At 42.1% G+C, this 20,864-nt stretch overlaps 3 protein-coding genes across 3 annotated transcripts; all 3 read right to left on the reverse strand.

Annotated features, from left to right (window-relative positions):
* Positions 1–167: 167 nt before the first annotated feature.
* On the reverse strand, positions 168–13,122 carry LOC110963339 (excision repair cross-complementation group 6-like). Its single transcript, XM_051950582.1, has 6 exons — positions 12,938–13,122; positions 10,178–10,222; positions 6,246–8,787; positions 5,511–6,138; positions 3,355–3,763; positions 168–1,158 (listed from the first exon to the last, which is right to left on the reverse strand). The coding sequence occupies exons 1-6, from the start codon at positions 12,991–12,993 to the stop codon at positions 1,146–1,148; spliced, it is 3,693 nt and encodes a 1,230-aa protein (XP_051806542.1). The 5' UTR covers positions 12,994–13,122; the 3' UTR covers positions 168–1,145.
* A 2,932-nt stretch (positions 13,123–16,054) lies between these two features.
* Positions 16,055–19,364, reverse strand: LOC110963334 (DNA excision repair protein ERCC-6-like). The gene is made up of 4 exons (XM_051951091.1): positions 18,135–19,364; positions 17,825–18,011; positions 17,083–17,477; positions 16,055–16,077 (listed from the first exon to the last, which is right to left on the reverse strand). The coding sequence occupies exons 1-4, from the start codon at positions 18,868–18,870 to the stop codon at positions 16,055–16,057; spliced, it is 1,341 nt and encodes a 446-aa protein (XP_051807051.1). The 5' UTR covers positions 18,871–19,364.
* Positions 19,365–19,385: 21 nt separating this feature from the next.
* Positions 19,386–20,553, reverse strand: LOC127534833 (DNA excision repair protein ERCC-6-like). The gene is made up of 2 exons (XM_051951092.1): positions 20,437–20,553; positions 19,386–20,114 (listed from the first exon to the last, which is right to left on the reverse strand). Exons 1-2 carry the CDS (start codon positions 20,551–20,553, stop codon positions 19,386–19,388), a joined length of 846 nt encoding a protein of 281 aa, XP_051807052.1.
* Between the last annotated feature and the right edge of the window lie 311 nt (positions 20,554–20,864).

Raw genomic sequence — 20,864 nt, forward strand, 5'->3', positions numbered from 1 at the left:
TGGAAGTCAAATAATGATGTAATTGTTATTTTTAATATAAATTATTACATGAACTCTTAAATATTGTAATAATTATGTCGTTTTATTTTCATATTCAGTATTTTATCGGTATTTAATTGCTTCTATTGTGAAAGCTCAAGGATCAATAACAACACCACACATCTTGATTTCATATTATTTAATTTTATTGCCGTTTTAAGTTTTTATTTGAGACACTTTGTAAAGCTTACAATTAGGGTTATATTGAAATCTATTTCTACAAATTCTATAATAGTCACTGAAGTTACATTTCTGCATTAAATATTTTATTTTGTATTATTTTCACTGTTACTACTTAACAAAGTCCATCCATCCATCCATCCATCCATCCTCTATACACCGCTTCATCCTCTCTAGGGTCATGGGGGGTGCTGGAGTCTATCCCAGCTGACTTGGGCGAAGGCGGGGGACACCCTGGACAGGTCACCAGTCTGTCACAGGGCTACATACATAGACGAACAATCACACTCACATTCACACCTACGGACAATTTAGAGTAACCAATTAACCTCAGCATGTTTTTGGACTGTGAGAGGAAGCCGGAGTACCCGGAGAAAACCCACGCATGCACAGGGAGAACATGCAAACTCCATGCAGAAAGATCCCAGGCCCACCCCAGGATTTGAACCAGGGATCTTCTTGCTGCAAGGCGAAAGTGCTAACCGCTACGCCGCTGAGCAGCCCTACTAAACAAAGTGACAATTATAAAAAAATTTAAAGTGAAACTTCATAACTAATGATTCATAACAACAAATTAACAGATATATTTGCTCCAAGTATAAAGATGATATTATCATGAAATAAAACAATTCTTTGATCTATAATGTGCTGTGCAAAAGTTTAGTCTCCATTTTATTTTGAAGGTAGAGCGGTCAAACCGGAAGTCAATCGTTGTTCTCTGACCACGTGACCAAACTTAAACCGAGTTCAAAACTGCGCAGGCGCACCTCGCCGCGCCGTGAGGTGACACAAACCGAGCGCTCCTCCGCGTCATCGGGATGAGCAGTTCGACCTTCACCGGAACTCACCGACAGGAGCCGAACGAGCCTCAGCCAAAGGGAGCGAAGCGGCCTGACGGTGATCGCTGATTGGCTGAAGAAGAAACGTCAGCGCTGTAACCTTAATACAAAAAAAAAAAAAAAAAAAGAAAAGAAAAGAAAAGAAAAGAAAAGAACAACCTTAAAAACATTTTAAAATTTAAAAATAACTAGAAAATGAACCTTTTTATTAAAAAAATAAATGTCTGAATAATTAATTTACAGATTTTTGATTTATTAACACACTGACGAACTCAATATTATTATTTATAAATACTTCAAAAATTATTAAAACGTAATTTTTATATTCATTTATTTTTCAATATTGTCATAATTCCTTTCTTGTAAAATTCTATAGTTTTTCTGTATTTATGTCAGCTACAAACTGAATCATTTTACAAGAAAATGAAAAATATCTAAAAAATAAACAAAAATAGATAAACATCGAAAAAACAATATTTTTTGAGTAGTATTTACAATTTTTAAGCTAACATGCAGTATTTTAACAGATTTTTTTAATGTAATCTTTTTGAACATTATGGTTTAGCTTTTTTTTTTAAATAACTGAAAATGAAACTACCTGTAAATGTTTGAATAATTTATAATAATTAATTTACAGATTTCTCATTTATTGTTAAAATATAGATAAACTCAAAATTATTAATTTACACGTTTACTGCAAAAAACTGCAAATACTCAAAACTTACTACATATATTTTAAATTGCATTTTCTTGCAAAATTACATTTTTTCTGGATTTATAGCAGCTAAAAATTGCAACTCTACAAAAAATACAGAAAAACATTTTAAAAAATGTAAAAATAAATTTTTGAAAAATAACCATTTTGACTATTATTTGCATATTTTTAAGTTGACATGCATTATTTTTTTAACAGATTTTTAAACGAAGTTTTTACTACTTTTGAAGATTACTGTTTTGCGCCATTTGGCACCACTGCTGACATATTTTCTGGGTTTATTTATATTTCTGCTGATATCTTTACGTGAAAACGAAGTAACTTCCAAAACCAATAATTTTATGAAACAGAAAAATCAACTTTGAACATTTTCACATTTTTCCAAAGACGAAAAAAAAATCTTTATTCATGAACTGAACTCATTTTGACTGGATGAGGATGATAAAAGCTTACTATTTATGATTTTATATTGAATCAGTTTGTTAGAGTCTGAGTGGAAGGACAAAGTGAAGAAACGTCCAGGGCACAAACAAAACAACAGATGAATCTATCCTCCTCGTTTCAAAAGCAAAAGATGTTATTAGGCCTGAAAACAAACTGTTGTTTTTACTGATTATTATCCGGATTTATTGATCAGACGTCTGGTTTTGTCCAAAGATCTTCAGTTTATCATCACAGGGGAAAGAAAGCAGGAAAAATTCCCATGGAAGAAGCTGAATTTTTCCTGGTTTCTTTCCTCTGACTGTAAATATTCACATTTAAGAAGCTTCAATCACAGATTTCCGACTGTTTTGATGAAAAAAAAAATTCTCAAACTGAAACATCAACTATCTGAATATATGGAGATTAATTTATTATTTCCAGTTTCAACCATAAATCAACAAATATTCTGACAGTTAAGTCGATTCCGAAGCTTTAAAAGCCTCCATCTGAATTTTATCTGCAGCTCTGACAGTAAAATACTAAATATTCTGCCAGTTATTCAAAGATTAAGAGTTTCTTAAATGCACAGATTTGCTGCTTTCTGTTTTGTCTCCAACTACAAAAACAACAATCTTTTGGTGTTATTGACAATTATTCTATCGATCAGTTATTGCCTTCAATAAAACAGTTTAAATTCTGTGACTTCAGCATCTTCAGTGTGAACGTTTTCTGCTTTCTTTCCACTGATTCGTCCAGAACGCGATCCACAGATGAACCAACATCAGAACTAAGGTTTGGTTTATTTCAGAAAAGAACTAAGTGGACCTTCAGACAAACCTCAGAGTTCTGCCCAAAGTCGCCTCCTTATGAAGCTTTTACTGGACATTTGCTTTTCAGAATTCTTAAGTGACAAACATCAGCTTCAGATTTTTGCACTTTTTAAATTATTTTGGATTGAATTTCCAAAAAACCCACAGAAACCCAGAATCCCTACACCTTAGTTCAAACGTGACGATACATTTAATAAATATCCACATTTTCAGCGTGCCCGTCAGAGACAGAAGTTCCTGTAGAAACATTCTGTCTGGAGAAGGAACCATGGATTGTTGTTGGTTCCTCAGCTGGACTGTGGATGTTGTGGTCTCAGAAGGTGGTTACCTCCTCTGACTGAGCTGCCGGTACAGCTGGATGGTCATCAGCTGGACTTCGGGGTCTCCAGGCTGGATGTCGATGGCTCTGAGGAAGAAGCCCAGAGCTTCGTCCAGCTGAGCTCTGCTGAAACATTCCTTCCCTCTGCTCACCAGACACTCGTAGCTCTCGGCCTCGCAGACGTCTTCCATCCCGTTGGTCTCTGCGGCGCATCGATCCATCCTCTCAGAAGAAGAAAGCTCAGGATCACCGCTGGACTCCTCCAAGTTCATCTCCTCGGACTGATGCTCCTCTTCATCACTTTCATCATCCTCATCCTCTGAGTTCAGAGTCTCTCCTTCGGTCTCCTCCAGTTGAAGCTCATCACCGCTGGAACCGACAGCGTCGTCCTCCTCAGCTTCATCAGAACGTTCTGAAACTAGATCAGATCAGTGAGAAATTATTCTCCAGTTAAAGTCACGACAACCTTCCTGAAGACCTCAGATCTGAATAAAGTTCCTCCAGAATCATCTCGTTCTTCATCTCCAGTAACTTTATTAATGATCAGGGTTTGACAAAAACTCAAATTCAGAACAAAACTGGCAAAATTACCAAAAAAATAACCAAAACTACCCTGAAACGTTCAAATACGCCAGCAAAGACACGAAAAGTCATCACAAAGAACAGCCAGATTTACCACAGAAAGGACCAAAACTACCACAAAACAGGGGAAAGTGACAAAAACTCAAATTTGGCACAAAAAAATAGGCAAAATAACCACAAAAAGGGCCAAAATTACCTCAAAAACACACTAAGCCAAAACTACACTGAAAGGTTCAAATATACGAGAAAAAAACCCACCCAAAATCACCACAAAAAGGACCAAAATCACCACAAATGGGTGAAATTGCAACAAAAACTCAAATTCTGCACAAAAAATATCAACCAAATAGGACTAAAGTTGCTTCCTGACCTCCTCAGAACATCTGGTTCTTCATCTCCAGTAACTTTATCAATGATCAGAGTTCTACCTTCATACTGGGAATATTTCCAGAGTTCCAGGTCCTTGAAGTCCATGGAGGAGAACGTCTCCTGGAGAACGTTCTAGAGTAGAGCTGTTGGTAGGTCTACCCTAGAACTTTCTCCAGGAGACGTTCTCCTTTCCTGCTTCCAGTCTTCAAGCTTATTCTCACTTATAACATTCCAGGTCAAATTTTAAATGTCTTCAGACAAGTTTTCAATTATTATGAACACAAGTTGAAGCATTTTGGGTCAATCTGAAGAGGCGTTTCAAGTTTCAAGACACTGGACATTTATTAGTCATTTCATCAGTCCAGCAGACAGACACATGACATTTAACAGCGCTCGATTTAGACGGTCGCCATTTGCAACGTTTTTAATCGCAAATGGCGACCTGGTGACCGCCTAAATCCGCTCGATCGAGCTGAACCACGTATCATGTTTTCTTCATGGAGACAGCCACTTTGTATGATGTCATCAACCTCCTATCATTCCCGGCATTCGCGGCGACTTGGCAACCGTCTAAATCGAGCGCTGATTTAAGGAGGAAAAAATGGCACCACATCAGTTTAAATCCATTCAGGTGTCATAATCTAAACAGAAAATCTGGTTTCTGTTCATTTTCTCTAGAATCAACGTTGATCGTCAGTATTATGGGATGTATCCGAGTGTGAACAGTTTAGAGTCCTAGAAACAATAATTGGTTCCCTGGATGTGTTTCTGGTTTCTGATAATTCACCAGAGAAACCTTTAAAAATGTCATTCTGGGTGAACTTTCAAATCTGCATGTTAGTAGGTGGTTGGTCAGAACAGGTTCCAAAAAAATAAAAACTGACATTGGACAAATTTTCTTTCATTTTGGACGGATTTTCGTCTGATTTTGAGCAAATGTTTTTGATTACTTCCAAGCTATTTGGAATAATATTAAGTAATTTTAGTAGTTTTTATCTGGTTTTGGACATCTTTCCTGTCATTTGGAACAAGTTTCTAAGTAGCTCTCAACAATTTCTGAATAATTCCATCTAAAGAAGAAGAGAACCTTTAAACATCCTACCTACGACGCTATTCCAATCAGGGATGTTCAGCTCCCAACTCTAAATTTACCCAAAACGCACTTTGAGTTGTGTTCATTTGTGGTGATTTGGTGAAAAAAACTGAAACTCTACCATCATCATGGCCTTCATCTTCCTCCTCCTCCGGGTCGTCCATGACCTCCATGATGGACCGCAGCAGCGACCGGCGTGACGCCACAGAGGTGTTTCCTCCGACGCTCCTTCTGGATAGCACAGGAGTGGAACCAGATTTGGGCGTTGAAGCTCCGAGGGCCTGGAAGGAGTTCTCCAGTTGGCTCTTCATTAGCCGCTGCTCTTCGTCCTCCTCCTCGCTGTCATAAATCACCGCCGCTCTCTTCTTCCTGGTCGCCAAGATGGAATCGTCCGCCGACTCGTCCATGGTGGTGACGAGGCTGACGTTCTGCCTGGAAGCTTCTCTCTGCTGCTGCTCAGACAGAGACTTGTTGACGCTGAAGCTTCCCTCCATGTGCAGCTGAGACAGCAGCCGTCGCTCCTCGGCTTCGGTGTCCGGATCTTCTGAGGACACGTCGCTGTCGTCCAGCTGTAACTGGAAGTTCCCGTGCAGGGACTCAAGGCCGCTGCTGATTCTGGAGGACACGTCTCCTCTGAAGCTGGACTTGGAAGCTTGCAGGACAGAAAGTCTTTGGTTCTGCAGAAGTGAGACGTGATGATGACCCAAGTCCATGTCGGAGCCAGATTTAGAGTGTGAAGTTCCGTTTAGCTGCCACAAAAAGATGCAAAATTACCACAAAAACACAGAAAATCACTGCAAAAGATGCAAAATTACAATAAAAATATGTAAAATCATCACAAAACACACTAAATCACCTGCTGTTCATCTTGTTCAGCTTCCAGGAAGGTGCCGTCACCTGCTGCCTCAGACACCTCAGATGTTTCCATCAGTTCTCCAACAGAAGCTTCTGGATCTCCAGCTTCTGGAGCTTCGTTCGGCTCCATCACCTCCTCAGCTGCCTCCATGTAAATGCTCTCCTCTTTGACTGGAGGCTGAACTTCATCCTGACTGACCTCTACAACTTCTGCTGCACTCTGATATCCAGTCAGATCGATAACTCGGTCAGTCAGGTTCTGCTGGTTGTCCTGGTCCAAATCCACCACAACCACTGACTCGTTGAACTTGTGGTCCTGCGGTGGACATGCAGGACTCTGTTTAGGACTTCTTGGGTTCCTCTCATGCGACCCTCTGCTGTTTGCTGGTTGTCTGAGCCAGGCTGGTTCTGTGCTGGACATCATGTTTTCTGCCAGCTGCACCTGCAGCTCCGACTCAGCCTTCATCAGCTCCTGGGCCTTCTGGACCCGCCCCTCGATGTATTGGTGCTCCTCTTGGTTCTCGGGCGCCTCGTCGTTGTGGACGTCCAGGGAGAACATGAGGTCGTGGTCGGAGATGCCGAACATCTCCATGGCGTGGAGGTGAGCGATGTGCTCGTCCAGCTCCGAGTCGGTCCGTCGGTGTCGGGAATGAAGCTCCTGAAGCTGCAGCTGCGTGGACGACGACCTGGTGTCCTCCAGCGTGAAGAGCTCCTTCAGCTCCTGCTTGCTGAAGTACCGAAACGGGTTCTTCTTGTCGCCGGTGTTCTGCCTGATGAGGGAGTCTTTGAAAACCTGCCGGCGGTAGATCTTCTCCTCCACAGTGCCGCAAGTGATGAGCCGGTAGATGACGACGTTTTCCGTCTGTCCGATGCGGTACGCCCGGTCCACTGCCTGGGCGTCCGTGGCCGGGTTCCAGCTGGGATCGTAGATGACCACGCGGTTGGCTGCTGTCAAAGTGATGCCGACTCCACCGACCTGCGTGGTCAGGAGGAAGACGGAGTAACGGTTGTCTGTCTGGAACAAAGAGATGCGGCGCTCTCTCTCTGCGATCTGCATTATGGTACCGTCCAGCCTCAGCACTTTAAAACCTCTGTTGCCGAGGATACGCTCTATGATGTCCAGAACCTTCCTGTAGTGAGCGAACACCAGTGTTCGGTGGCCTTCCTCTCGGAGCCTCTCCAGCAGTGCGAACAGGAAGACGAGCTTCCCGGACTCTGATATTAAGGTGTCGTCGGGGACGTTGTCGATGCTGTGGGCGTCGGTGTCGGCCTCGTCTCCCTGCTGGCCCTCGCCTCCGTTTTCCTCCAAACCTAACTTGCTGATGGCGGCAGCAGAGAGCAGCCTGGGATGGTCGCACAACTTCTTCATTATGTTAAGTTCAGCCAGAGGAGATCTGGTGGTCAGCAGCAGCTCCTTGATGTGGTCCAGAGAGATGAACTGCCTGTAGATGTCCTCCTGAACAGAACTCAGGTACGTCCACACAATCAGGTCGTTCTTCCTCGTCAGTTCAGGCATCACGGCTCCAGAGTCTTTTGGAACACGTGGGACATCGTTGTTGTCCGAGTGTTGCTCTTTGAGTGAATCTGTGCCACCTTTTTTGTTTTTCTGCACTTCTGATTTGGTCCTGCGGAGGAAGTAGGGCTTGATTGTGGTCATGAGGGTCTCCGACATCCGCATCCCCAGAGCCTTTTCTCCTGGAGTGGCGTCCTTCTCCCTGGCCCGGGTGATGGGGTTCTCGTACTCTGTTTTGAAAGTTTTAGCGGTGCCAAGCAGAGTTCCCTGGCAGGCAAAGTCAAAGAGGGCCCACATTTCTCTCAGGTTGTTCTGGACCGGAGTTCCTGTGAGCAGAACTCTGTTTTTGGACGGGATGGCGTAGACACTTTTGGCTGTTTTCGTGCCACTGTTTTTAATCTTATGGGCCTCGTCCAGGATCATGTAGTCCCAGGTGAACTCTCTGCCATGGTACGATGACACCTGCTGCCAGTTGTTCATTAACATGGTGTAGGTCGTAATGAGGATGCCACCCCTCCTCTGGACCTTCTCCAAGTTCCTGGTTCTCTCCCCTTTGCTAGTCCCATGAAACTCCTTGACCCTCATGCCTGGAGTCCATTTGGCAAACTCCTTGGTCCAGTTTGTGATGAGGGACGTCGGCATGACCAGCACAGTGTGTTTAGCCACATCATTGTCGTACATCCCGGAGAGGAACGAAATCACCTGGATGGTTTTTCCGAGGCCCATGTCATCAGCCAGGATGCCGCCTTTACGTCCGTCCCTGTAGAGGCTGTACAGGAAGGCGACGCCGTCCCGCTGGTAGTCGTACAGTTTGTCATGCAGCTGTTTAAAAAGCATCAAACCGCTGTTGTTTACGTTGACAAACTCTTCATCTTCTTCCTCAGAGTCATTCTGAGCAATCAGTTCTTCAATCTTCTTGATTCTGATTTCCAGTTTTTCACTCTGGTGAATGTTGTACGCCAGTTTGAAGAACTCCAGTGCTTTCTCCATGTCCCCTCGTCTGGCCACACCTTTACCGTTTTGAATCAATCTGAAGAAAAGAAAAAAAGACTTCAGTGCTGTCCTCAAAACTACACTAGGGTAATTTCATACATAAACAGCTTTATTGATTTCTTGGTCAATCATTCCATCCTGCTCTAAATCAATTTTAGCTAAAGATGTAATAATACAGATTAGAATTCATCAATCTATATTCTATATCTATATTCTATATCTAGAATATTACTAATCTAATATTCTTATCTTAGTCTGAATAAAACAGATCGGTCTACATGTGTTTTGTCGATCTGGACAAAGCTTATAATCGGGTCCCCTGTGGGGTTCTGTGGGGGTACTGAGGGAGTATGGGGTATCAGTCTCTCTGATACGAACCATTTAGTCCCTGTACAACCAGACCGAGAGCTGTGACCATATACTCAGCACAAAGTCAGACTTGTTTCCAGTGGATGTTGGACTCCTCCAGGGCTGTCCCTTGTCTCCAATCCTGTTCCTGGTCTTCATGGACAGGATCTCAAGGATCAGCCGGGGTGAGGAGGGTGTCCGATTTGAGGACCTCAGGATCTCTGCTTTTTGCAGATGATGTGATTCTGTTGGCTTCATCAGACCTTCAGCAGCACTGGAGCGGTTTGCAGCCGAGTGTGAAGCGGTGGGGATGTGGATCTAACCTCCAAGTCCGAGGCCATGGTTCTCTGATGGAAACTGATGGATTGCTCCCTCTGGGCTGGGGGGAGTTGCTTCCTCAAGTGAGGGAGTTCAAGTATCTCAAGATCTTGTTCACAAGTGATGGGAAAATGGAGCTAGAGATGGACAGGAGGATTGGTGCAGTGTCAGCAGTAATGAAGGCGTTGTACCGAACCGTGGTGGTGAAGATGGAGCTGAGCCTCAAGGAGAAGATCTCAGTTTACCATCCATCTACACTATATTGCCAAAAGTACTGGCTCACCCATCCAAATAATCAAAATCAGGTGTTCCAATCACTTCCATGGCCACAGGAAAAACTGCCGTTAACAGACGTGACTGGTAGTTAATTTGATCATTTAAAATTGGCTACTCAGTTAAATTAATTACCAGAGGAAGCAGGATTAGACGTTTGGATGGAGGCAGTGAGAAGCTCGGAGAATTTTCCTCGAATACAAGCTTAAACGTTCTTCTGAACCCATCTGGGTCAGACCCCACTGGGCTGTAGAACCGGACCCGTTAGACGGAGAGCTGAGGGTCCAGTGATTCTCTGACAACCAATTAATTTATTTGGTTGGTTTAGGAGTATTTACTGGCCCCTTTGTAACTAAAATAATATGACAACTTATACACCTGTGAGGTCCGCATGTACTGATGAGGGTTAAAATGTTCATGTGATCATCAAACAAGAACCAGAGGATGCTGACTGTTTTACCACAAAGGTGTATCTGTGTGTCTCATACCGCTGATACTTTTCCATCCTGTCGCCTGAATCGATGGTCAGAGACCTGCAGAGACAAAGATCAGAAACATGTAGAATTACAGAACTACAGAACAAAACGTAACAATAACAGAAAATCACCACAAAAGATGCAAAAGTACCACAAAAAAACACATAAAATGATCACAAAAACAGACAAAATGACGACAAAATACGCAACATCACCACAAAAACACACAAAATCACCATAAAATACACAAAATTGTTACAAAAAGACACAAATCATCAAAAAATACACAAAATTGTTACAAAAAGATACAAAATCACCATAAAATACACAAAATATCCACAAAAAAGATGCTCCATAACCATAAAACTGTGAACTTCCCCACTGTGGGATTAATAAAGGTTATACTATTGTACATCTATTATCCTTGTTTAGACTATAATCTACTTGATTCACAGCAGAGTTTTACCTATAAAATGAAGAAATTCTCTCTTCGTTTATGCTATAAACTATAATGCTTGAAATCAAACCTTTGGGAATGAAATCAGGTCATTTTGGTGAAATAAAAACATTTCAGCTACAATGTTGGAGATAAAGTCACATTTTGTGATTCTGTGGTTCTGAATTGGTCCTTCAAAGCCGATTCAACCAGAGGTTCAGTTAGAACCGAGGCTCAGAGCAGATAAATGAGCAGAACTGACTTTTTAATGCCTCTAAACTCTGTATTTGAATCAACAGTTTTCATCTGAACAGTCAGATAAAAGCAAAATTAAACAGTCCAGGCTGACATACAATGATCACGTCTCTGTAGTTCAGAACAGAAAGAAGACATCATTAAACTGTAAAGACGCAATAAACAGTGTAGTTGGAAAAACATTCACTGATTCTGACATCAACAGCTCATTAAATATACTTTGTCAGAACATAAACGACGCCTCTTTCCATTGTTTTAAAGTAGACAATGAGCTACAAGAACACTTTGATCAGAAGTAGCTGAATTTAAAGCTGCAGGGAAAACATTAGAGTCTATAAGGAGTGAACACAGACCTTCTGCTAACAGCATCAAACAGAGACACGAATATTCAGTAACTTCACTCTGACGTACTGGAGTGTCTCCAGAATCACTGCAGGTCACACTACAACTCTTGGTTTGACAGAAGAATATTAGTAAAATATCCTAAAGTGAAGAAAATACACATTTAGATTAAAAATAATCCTCAAAATTTACATTTCAAGAGAGAATATTACATTAAATCCCTGTAAATTATCTTAAAATCTGGAAAATAAACATTTATTTTGAAAACAGTCCTCAAAAGTGACATTTTAAGAGAGTATATAATAAATTAAGTCTCTATAAATGAACCTAAATTGAGGAAAATACACATTTAGATTGAAAATAATCCTCATAATTGACCTTTTAGGAGTATATATTAAATTAAGTCCTCATAAAATGATTCTAAAATGAAGAAAACACACACTTACATTGTAAATAATCCTAAAAATATATATAGCTAAATATTTGAAGAAAGTCTATATCAAATTAAAACCCTACAAATGATCACTATGTATACACATATATATATATATATATATGTGTGTGTGTGTGTGTGTGTGTGTGTGTGTGTGTGTGTGTGTGTGTGTGTGTGTTTGTGTGTACATTTTTATTATAATACAATTCAAGAACATCACTCTAAGAGTAATATTAAATTTTATTACTAATAAAAAATCCTTACAATTTTGAATAAAATATTTGTATATTATTATGTATATGAATTTTACACATCTTACTCTATTTATTGGAACTACATTTAATATATACACTATTAAAATGTCAATTTTGAGGATTATTTTCAATATAAATCTATTTTCTTTTTAAAATCAGTTTATTTTTAGGGACTTAATTTATCATATATATTCCTAAAAGATCAATTATGAGGATTCTTTTTAAAACAAATCTGTATCTTTCTCATTTTAGAATCTATTAATAAGGACTAAATTTATTATATATACTCCTAAAAGGTCAATTTTGAGGATTATTTTCAATACAAATTTGTATGTTCTTCATTTCAAGATCATTTATAGGGACTAAAGCTAATATATACTTTCTTAAAATATCAATTGTGACGACTATGTTCAACATAAATCTGTATTTCCCTCATTTAAAAATCTATAAGGATTAAATTTGATATATACTCTTAAAAGATTAATTATGAGGACTATTTTCAATACAAATATGTATTTTCTTCATTTTAAGATCATTCATGGGGACTTAATTTAATATATTCTCTCTTAAAATGTCAATTTTGAGGATTACTTTCAATATAAATGTGTATTTTCCTCAATTTAAGATCATTTACAGGGATTTAATTTAATTGACATTTTGAGAGAGTGTATATTAAATTTAGTCCCTGCAAATAGAGTAAAATTAGGACGCTTCATATATACAATAATACATATTTTTCATAATTTAAAGGATTTTTTATTGGAGTGAAGTTACTGAATATTAGTGTTCCTGTTTGTTGCTGTTAGCAGAGGGTCTCTGTTCACTCCTCATAGACACTAATCTGCAGCTTTAAATTCAGCTACCGTTGATCAGACTGTTCCTGTAGCTCGTTGTCTACCTTACAACGATGGAAAGAGGCAATGTTTATTCTGACAGTTTATGTTTCATGAGTTATTGATGCCGGAAGTCTGAATCTGTGAATATCTTTCCAGCTTTCCCGAATTTAGCCGGATGCTAACCGTTAGCCTCCACTAACTGCAGCGTTTACTCACCTCTCCAGCTTCTCAGAAACCTCCGTAACTCCTCCGTTACGGCCAGACTCGTCCATGGCGATGATTCTGATCTCAACCGGTACCGAGAATTAGAGAAAATCCGTCGGTTTCAGGTTGCCGAACACACAGATACGGAGCGGAGCAGTTTGTGTGTTTCTGTGTTTAAACTGGACGCTCTTCCCCCCGCCAATTCCTGCGAGCCAGTCGGAGAGTGGTTACGTCACTAGATTGTCCAATCGGAGAGTGCGATAGGCGGGACCGACAGTAGAGTTCAGCCAATGAGTGTCTCGGAGCGTCTAAGCAGGTAGTCAGTTTATTTACAGCAGTTTTGTTTTCCAGGTAAATAATGATCAGTTTGTGTGGAAGGTCCCTGTAATTTACTCTCTGGAAAGTCCTGAATTTTTCCAGGTCCTACTGTAAATACTTAGAAAAATAACTTCCACCAGAACAGGAATATTAGAAATGGAAATTACCACAAATATAGACAAATTTACAAAAAAAAGTCCAAAAAGATGCAAAATGACCACAAAACAACACAAAATACCCCAAAAGATGCAAAATGACCACAGAAATATACAGAACTACAAAAGATACGACAAAAAGATGCAAAAGGACCACAGGAAGTTGATTGTTTATTGTTTGTGCTGTTTGATCGAATCAAATGAAGCAGATCAGTGAATTTTAGTATTTTTCATTTTCAGAAGAGTGAATCTGTGTGATCTCTAGAACCAGTTTGATGAATTATCCTCACTGATCTTTTTTCTAGTACTGATAGTGACTGTAGTGAACATTTCATCTAGATATTAAAACCAGTGAACAGGACGGGATGTGTTTTACTTTACTGAGTACTGAAATGCTTCTTGATGTTTAGTTTAAAACATGTTTTAATTATCAGATTGTGCTCCACTTTATTATATGTCATGTTATGTTCACAAAGCAAAGGGAGACCACACCATGGCACGCATGTAAACAAGGAACATTTATTCATCAAAATCATTAATTAATCAAGTCAACATTAGATTATTTTTCCACTCATATAAAATACACGTTTATAACACCACAACCCTAGCCCCAGCCCAGTTTAATCTCCAGCAAACCCACAGCATAATAACTTATAAAATAGGTAGTGTCTACAGATACGGACCGTACCCCGAGCCTGTGGCCTACGGATACCGCACTTTACTCCATAAATATTAATGAGCCGTACATAAATATTAATGAGCCGTACATAAATATTAATGAGCCGGCTGATGAACGCGCTTCGTGATTGGCTGGTAATCCGACGTACATAAATATTAATGAGCCGGCGACGCTGACGAAGGCGCTTCTGTGATTCGAGGTGAATCTGCGTGCAGAGCCTGTCATGTCAGTCATCTGCTGTTCTCTTTTCTATTATGCATAAGGTTGATGCTAGAGGTACGGACCCATACCCGTAGCATCTGTACTAGAGGTACGGACGTGTTAAGGTCACTGAAGAGCTGGCGATGGTTAACTACTATTTGCTGCACATTACAGGCAGTTTATATGAATGACTTTGACGGTGAACATTGTATAATTTAACCAACAATACACCGTCTCCTCTCACACTTTAGACAATGTAGTTTTTACGCTTTTAGACGCCGTGTCTAAAGTGTTTGAAGTCCAGTTCCTATTAATTAGTTTACCGCGTTCAGTGGTGGAAGCGGCTGACGAACTCCATTGCAAATGTTCCCATTTAATTTCGGACGCTAATTTACAAGATAAAATTAAGGATGTCGAATATGAAACAAACACTCGTGAATGGTGAGGAGCAGCTCTTTAATTCGGCATGAATTAAAAACAACCACAAACTCGATTTACTGTGATATTGTGAGATTTGTTTGTGGTTATGTAACTTAGCCATTCAACAGAGTCCGCTAACATTAAAGTGACTGTGACAGGGTCTGTGTTGACAGACGTAGAAAATACGTCAAGGTTTTGTTTAGGTTCTTAATATGTAATAGTCTGTCGCTACTTTTGAAGGTAAAAAAATACTTATAGTTTGCTGGCTGTTAGTTCTGCCATCCATTCCGCAGATTCACCTCGAATCACGGAAGCGCCTTCATCAGCGTCGCCGGCTCATTAATATTTATGTCCGTCGGATTACCAGCCAATCACGAAGCGCGTTCATCAGCCGGCTCATTAATATTTATGTGCCGCTCATTAATATTTATGATAAGGGAAAGTGCCGTATCCGTAGGCCACAGGCTGCGGTACGGGTCCGTATCTGTAGACACTACCTATAAAATAACCACAACTCCTAATAGTTAATTTGTTTTAGTGCAAAAAAAAAAAAAACATTCTGAACAAGTTCACATTTAAGAATTATCTTTATACAAAACATTATGAACAATCTGAAATTTCTGAAGAAAAATAAAAGACAAGAAAACAACTAAAACAGACAAAATATTACAAAAATGACACACAAAATGATTTAAAAAAACAATGAGGCACAAAATGCCAAAAAATGAACACAAAACGACAAAAGCAAGAAACAAAATGACAAAAATGAGACAAATGACTTGAAACAAAACCAAAAAGAGACAAAAAACGGACAAATGACAAAAAGAGACAAAAATGACAAAAGTAAGAAAGAAAACAACAAAATATGAGACAAATAACAAAAAGATTTTAAAAAAACAACACAAATTAGACTAAATATTACAGAAATGAGACACAAAACGACAAAAGAACAATCTCGTATTTTACTTTATGATCAAAACAACTTGTCAAGGTCTAGAAGTTATTTTAAATTTGTGACAGAAAGATTCAGAAAACCTTTCCATCAGAATTAGACTATTTAATTCTAAAGTAAACAGACGAGACCCCAGTGTAGAGACCCCCAATTTAATTTCCCTTCGGGGATTAATAACACAGATATGTATTATAAATTTCTAGTTTTACTAATTCACAATCTGTCTTCTCTGGAATCTTCACGCTTTGAGCGGGCCGCATGTTGGACACCCTGCTGTAGAAGGAAACATCATAGTTCATCTCAGGTTGGAGATTCAAGCTGTTCTTCATGCTTCTGGCCACCAGATGCCTCCAAAGAGGACTGTGTTGAAAACATCCAGGAATACCAGCTTCAAGCATTTGGCTTCATTTGGCTTCACCAGCGCCACCTGCAGGAGCAGCAACACATTTATTTTAGTGTTTGTCACATTGGTCCCTGACAGAAGGATCAGTGGATGGTTTCACTTTAATTAAAAAAAAACTGTTTATTAGAAGTGATCTGATCTGATTTTAGCCATCAGATTAAATTAGATCCAGAAAATGTGTTGTTCAAAAAAAGATTATTCTGATCCCAGCTGACAAAGTGACAAAACTTGACAATTAGCCAAATAACAGAATAATTGTATCATGAAGGGTATTAAATATGGATTCGCTCATAATTTGCACTCGGTTTGTTGAAGCATTACAGCAGATATTATTATTTATTTTTTACCTGTTCAGACTTTCAGTGGATGAAAGTAAAATCAAAGAAACTCAGATTGTGTGTTTATTTTGGGCCCTCTGTTTGTTTGTTTGTTTGTTTGTTTTGGTCCATCTGTTTGTGTTTGTTGTGTTGTTCTCCTGAGCTGCTGATCTTCTATGATTGAACCCAGCACTCGATTTAGACGGTCACCAGATCACCGCGAGCGCCGGAAATCATCTGAGGTTGATGACATCATACAAAGCGGCTGCCTCCATGAAGAAAACATGATAGGCGGTTCAGCTCGATCGAACGCTCGATTTAGACGGTCGCCAGGTCGTCATTTGCGACTAAAAACGTTGCAAATGGCGACCTGGCGACCGTCTAAATCGAGCGCTGTCAACCTGTGGTTCCATTTAAACATCAACACACTGAGTTCCTGTTTTAAAGGAGATAAATTATTAAAAGAAGAATCTCTTTGACAGAAATTGTTTACATTTTAAGACCTGAGAAAGTCAGCAGAATGAATCATCTTTGTGAACACAGACATGATGAAATATTCAGACATTTAAGAGGAGAAACCAGATTGATTGTGTCGGCTACTGACCTGAAGGATTGATTTTGTTCATAAACTCCTCTGATATGATGACATGATATCAATATAAAGTTAAACTGATCAACTACAGATGAACCACATGTTCTGTTCTTTTCTTACCAGCTGAATTAACTTGTCCCAGATTCGGGGGATGAAGGCTTCTCCTGACCGGCTCTGAGGAACTGCCGGTAGAGAACCTGCTACCGTGGACTGAGTATCCAGAACCAATCAGAACAGGAGGCGGAGCTACGCCGACATGATGCTGCTCAGAGAGTTGAAGTGAAGAAGAATCCTCTGTCAGTCTCCCATTTACTGTGTCCTGGTGGAGAAGATGGAGGTCAGTGAATGCACCACCACTCTTCGTCTTCTTCTTTGCCTTCTTCTTCATCTTCTTTGTCTTCCTCTTCTTCTTCTTTGTTTTCTTTGTCTTCCTCTTCTTCCTATTCTTCTTTGTCTTCCTCTTCCTCTTATTCTTCTTCTCCTTCTTCTTCTCCAGCTGAGGAGCCTCTGATTGGCTGCAGGAGGAAACAAACACAGTTGAGATGATTGACAATAAGAATCCTGTTGAATGTTTTGAGGCTGCTGAGGTTCATCTGATGTTGGGGTAAACTGAGGGGTTCAGAAGAAGAATGGTCTCATCCACAATACATCCAAACTGAGTTTTATATCATTCCTGTCATATTTATGGTCTTGGTTCAGAGTTGTCTAACCCACAACCCAAATGCAGCGTTACAGTGGTGCTTTGATTAACTGAAGTAAAAATGAAGCGGCACATCAGTGAGATGTTTCCACAGGTTTAGTCTCGTCCTCTAACTCTCTCTAACTGTGGACTGTGGATGTTGTGGTCTCAGAAGGTGGTTACCTCCTCTGACTGAGCTGCCGGTACAGCTGGATGGTCATCAGCTGGACTTCGGGGTCTCCAGGCTGGATGTCGATGGCTCTGAGGAAGAAGCCCAGAGCTTCGTCCAGCTGAGCTCTGCTGAAACATTCCTTCCCTCTGCTCACCAGACACTCGTAGCTCTCGGCCTCCTCAGCTTCATCAGAACGTTCTGAAATTACATCAGATCAGTTTTGTGATGCGGGATGTTCAGCTCCCAACTCTAAATTTACCCAAAACGCACTTTGAGTTGTGTTAATTTGTGGTGATTTGGTGAAAAAAACTGAAACTCTACCATCATCATGGCCTTCATCTTCCTCCTCTGCCTGGTCGTCCATGACCTCCATGATGGACCGCAGCAGCGACCGACGTGACGCCACAGAGGTGTTTCCTCCGACGCTCCTTCTGGATCTCGCAGGAGTGGAACCAGATTTGGGTGTTGAAGCTCCAAGGGCCTGGAAGGAGTTCTCCAGTTGGCTCTTCATTAGCCGCTGCTCTTCGTCCTCCTCCTCGCTGTCATAAATCACCGCCGCTCTCTTCTTCCTGGTCGCCATGATGGAATCGTCCGCCGACTCGTCCATGGTGGTGACGAGGCTGATGTTCTGCCTGGAAGCTTCTCTCTGCTGCTGCTCAGACAGAGACTTGTTGACGCTGAAGCTTCCCTCCATGTGCAGCTGAGACAGCAGCCGTCGCTCCTCGGCTTCGGTGTCCGGATCATCTAAGGACACGTCGCTGTCGTCCAGCTGTAACTGGAAGTTCCCGTTCAGGGACTCAAGGCCACTGCTGACTCTGGAAGACACGTCGATAACTCGGTCAGTCAGGTTCTGCTGGTTGTCCTGGTCCAAATCCAACCCAAACACTGACTCGTTGAACTTGTGGTCCTGCGGTGGACATGCAGGACTCTGTTTAGGACTTCTTGGGTTCCTCTCATGCGACCCTCTGCTGTTTGCTGGTTGTCTGAGCCAGGCTGGTTCTGTGCTGGACATCATGTTTTCTGCCAGCTGCACCTGCAGCTCCGACTCAGCCTTCATCAGCTCCTGGGCTTTCTGGACCCGCCCCTCGATGTACTGGTGCTCCTCTGGTTCTCGGGCGCCTCGTCGTTGTGGACGTCCAGGGAGAACATGAGGTCGTGGTCGGAGATGCCGAACATCTCCATGGCGTGGAGGTGAGCGATGTGCTCGTCCAGCTCCGAGTCGGTCCGTCGGTGTCGGGAATGAAGCTCCTGAAGCTGCAGCTGCGTGGACGACGACCTGGTGTCCTCCAGCGTGAAGAGCTCCTTCAGCTCCTGCTTGCTGAAGTACCGAAACGGGTTCTTCTTGTCGCCGGTGTTCTGCCTGATGAGGGAGTCTTTGAAAACCTGCCGGCGGTAGATCTTCTCCTCCACAGTGCCGCAAGTGATGAGCCGGTAGATGACGACGTTTTCCGTCTGTCCGATGCGGTACGCCCGGTCCACTGCCTGGGCGTCCGTGGCCGGGTTCCAGCTGGGATCGTAGATGACCACGCGGTTGGCTGCTGTCAAAGTGATGCCGACCCCCGACCTGCGTGGTCAGGAGGAAGACGGAGTAACGGTTGTCTGTCTGGAACAAAGGATGCGGCGCTCTCTCTCTGCGATCTGCTTGATGGTACCATCCAGCCTCAGCACTTTAAAACCTCTGTTGCCGAGGATACGCTCTATGATGTCCAGCACCTTCCTGTAGTGAGCGAACACCAGTGTTCGGTGGCCTTCCTCTCGGAGCCTCTCCAGCAGTGCGAACAGGAAGACGAGCTTCCCGGACTCTGATATTAAGGTGTCGTCGGGGACGTTGTCGATGCTGTGGGCGTCGGTGTCGGCCTCGTCTCCCTGCTGGCCCTCGCCTCCGTTTTCCTCCAAACCTAACTTGCTGATGGGGGCAGCAGAGAGCAGCCTGGGATGGTCACACAACTTCTTCATTATGTTAAGTTCAGCCAGAAGAGATCTGGTGGTCAGCAGCAGCTCCTTGATGTGGTCCAGAGAGATGAACTGCCTGTAGATGTCCTCCTGAACAGAACTCAGGTACGTCCACACAATCAGGTCGTTCTTCCTCGTCAGTTCAGGCATCACGGCTCCAGAGTCTTTTGGAACACGTGGGACATCGTTGTGGTCCGAGTGTTGCTCTTTGAGTGAATCTGTGCCACCTTTTTTGTTTTTCTGCACTTCTGATTTGGTCCTGCGGAGGAAGTAGGGCTTGTTGTGGTCATGAGGGTCTCCGACATCCGCATCCCCAGAGCCTTTTCTCCTGGAGTGGCGTCCTTCTCCCTGGCCCGGGTGATGGGGTTCTCGTACTCTGTTTTGAAAGTTTAGCGGTGCCGAGCAGAGTTCCCTGGCAGGCAAAGTCAAAGAGGGCCCACATTTCTCTCAGGTTGTTCTGGACCGGAAGTTCCTGTGAGCAGAACTCTGTTTTTGGACGGGATGGCGTAGACACTTTTGGCTGTTTTCGTGCCACTGTTTTTAATCTTATGGGCCTCATCCAGGATCATGTAGTCCCAGGTGAACTCTCTGCATGGTACGATGACACCTGCCGCCAATTGTTCATTAACATGGTGTAGGTCGTAATGAGGACGCCACCCCTCCTCTGGACGTTCTCCAGGTTCCTGGTTCTCTCCCCTTTGCTGGTCCCATGAAACTCCTTGGCCCTCATGCCTGGAGTCCATTTGGCAAACTCCTTGGTCCAGTTTGTGATGAGGGACGTCGGCATGACCAGCACAGTGTGTTTAGCCACATCGTTGTCGTACATCCCGGAGAGGAACGAAATCACCTGGATGGTTTTTCCGAGGCCCATGTCATCGGCCAGGATGCCCGCCTTTACGTCCCATCCCTGTAGAGGCTGTACAGGAAGGCGACGCCGTCCCGCTGGTAGTCGTACAGTTTGTCAATAGCCCTTTAAAAAGCATCAAACCGCTGTTGTTCACGTTAACAAACTCATCGTAGTCTTCCTCAGAGTCATTCTGAGCAATCAGTTCTTCAATCTTCTTGATCCTGATTTCCAGTTTTTCACTCTGGTGAATG

Source organism: Acanthochromis polyacanthus, chromosome 7, assembly GCF_021347895.1.
Source record: "Acanthochromis polyacanthus isolate Apoly-LR-REF ecotype Palm Island chromosome 7, KAUST_Apoly_ChrSc, whole genome shotgun sequence".
Taxonomy (NCBI): domain Eukaryota; kingdom Metazoa; phylum Chordata; class Actinopteri; family Pomacentridae; genus Acanthochromis; species Acanthochromis polyacanthus.

Excerpts from the sequence above, each read along its gene's own strand:
- LOC127534833 (XM_051951092.1), bottom strand. The coding sequence starts at position 20,553 with ATGCCGACGTCCCTCATCACAAACTGGACCAAGGAGTTTGCCAAATGG. Across the intron at positions 20,115-20,436 it reads GAACCAGGAACCTGGAGAAC|GGAGAAGGACGCCACTCCAG; the intron begins GTCCAGAGGAGG and ends CACCCGGGCCAG.
- LOC110963334 (XM_051951091.1), bottom strand. The coding sequence starts at position 18,870 with ATGAAGGCTGAGTCGGAGCTGCAGGTGCAGCTGGCAGAAAACATGATG. Across the intron at positions 18,012-18,134 it reads AGATGAAGGCCATGATGATG|AACGTTCTGATGAAGCTGAG; the intron begins GTAGAGTTTCAG and ends ATGTAATTTCAG. Across the intron at positions 16,078-17,082 it reads GGGACAAGTTAATTCAGCTG|GTGGCGCTGGTGAAGCCAAA; the intron begins GTAAGAAAAGAA and ends CTGCTCCTGCAG.
- LOC110963339 (XM_051950582.1), bottom strand. The coding sequence starts at position 12,993 with ATGGACGAGTCTGGCCGTAACGGAGGAGTTACGGAGGTTTCTGAGAAG. Across the intron at positions 10,223-12,937 it reads GTTTCTGAGAAGCTGGAGAG|GTCTCTGACCATCGATTCAG; the intron begins GTGAGTAAACGC and ends TTGTCTCTGCAG. Across the intron at positions 6,139-6,245 it reads CTGAACAAGATGAACAGCAG|CTAAACGGAACTTCACACTC; the intron begins GTGATTTAGTGT and ends TTTTTGTGGCAG.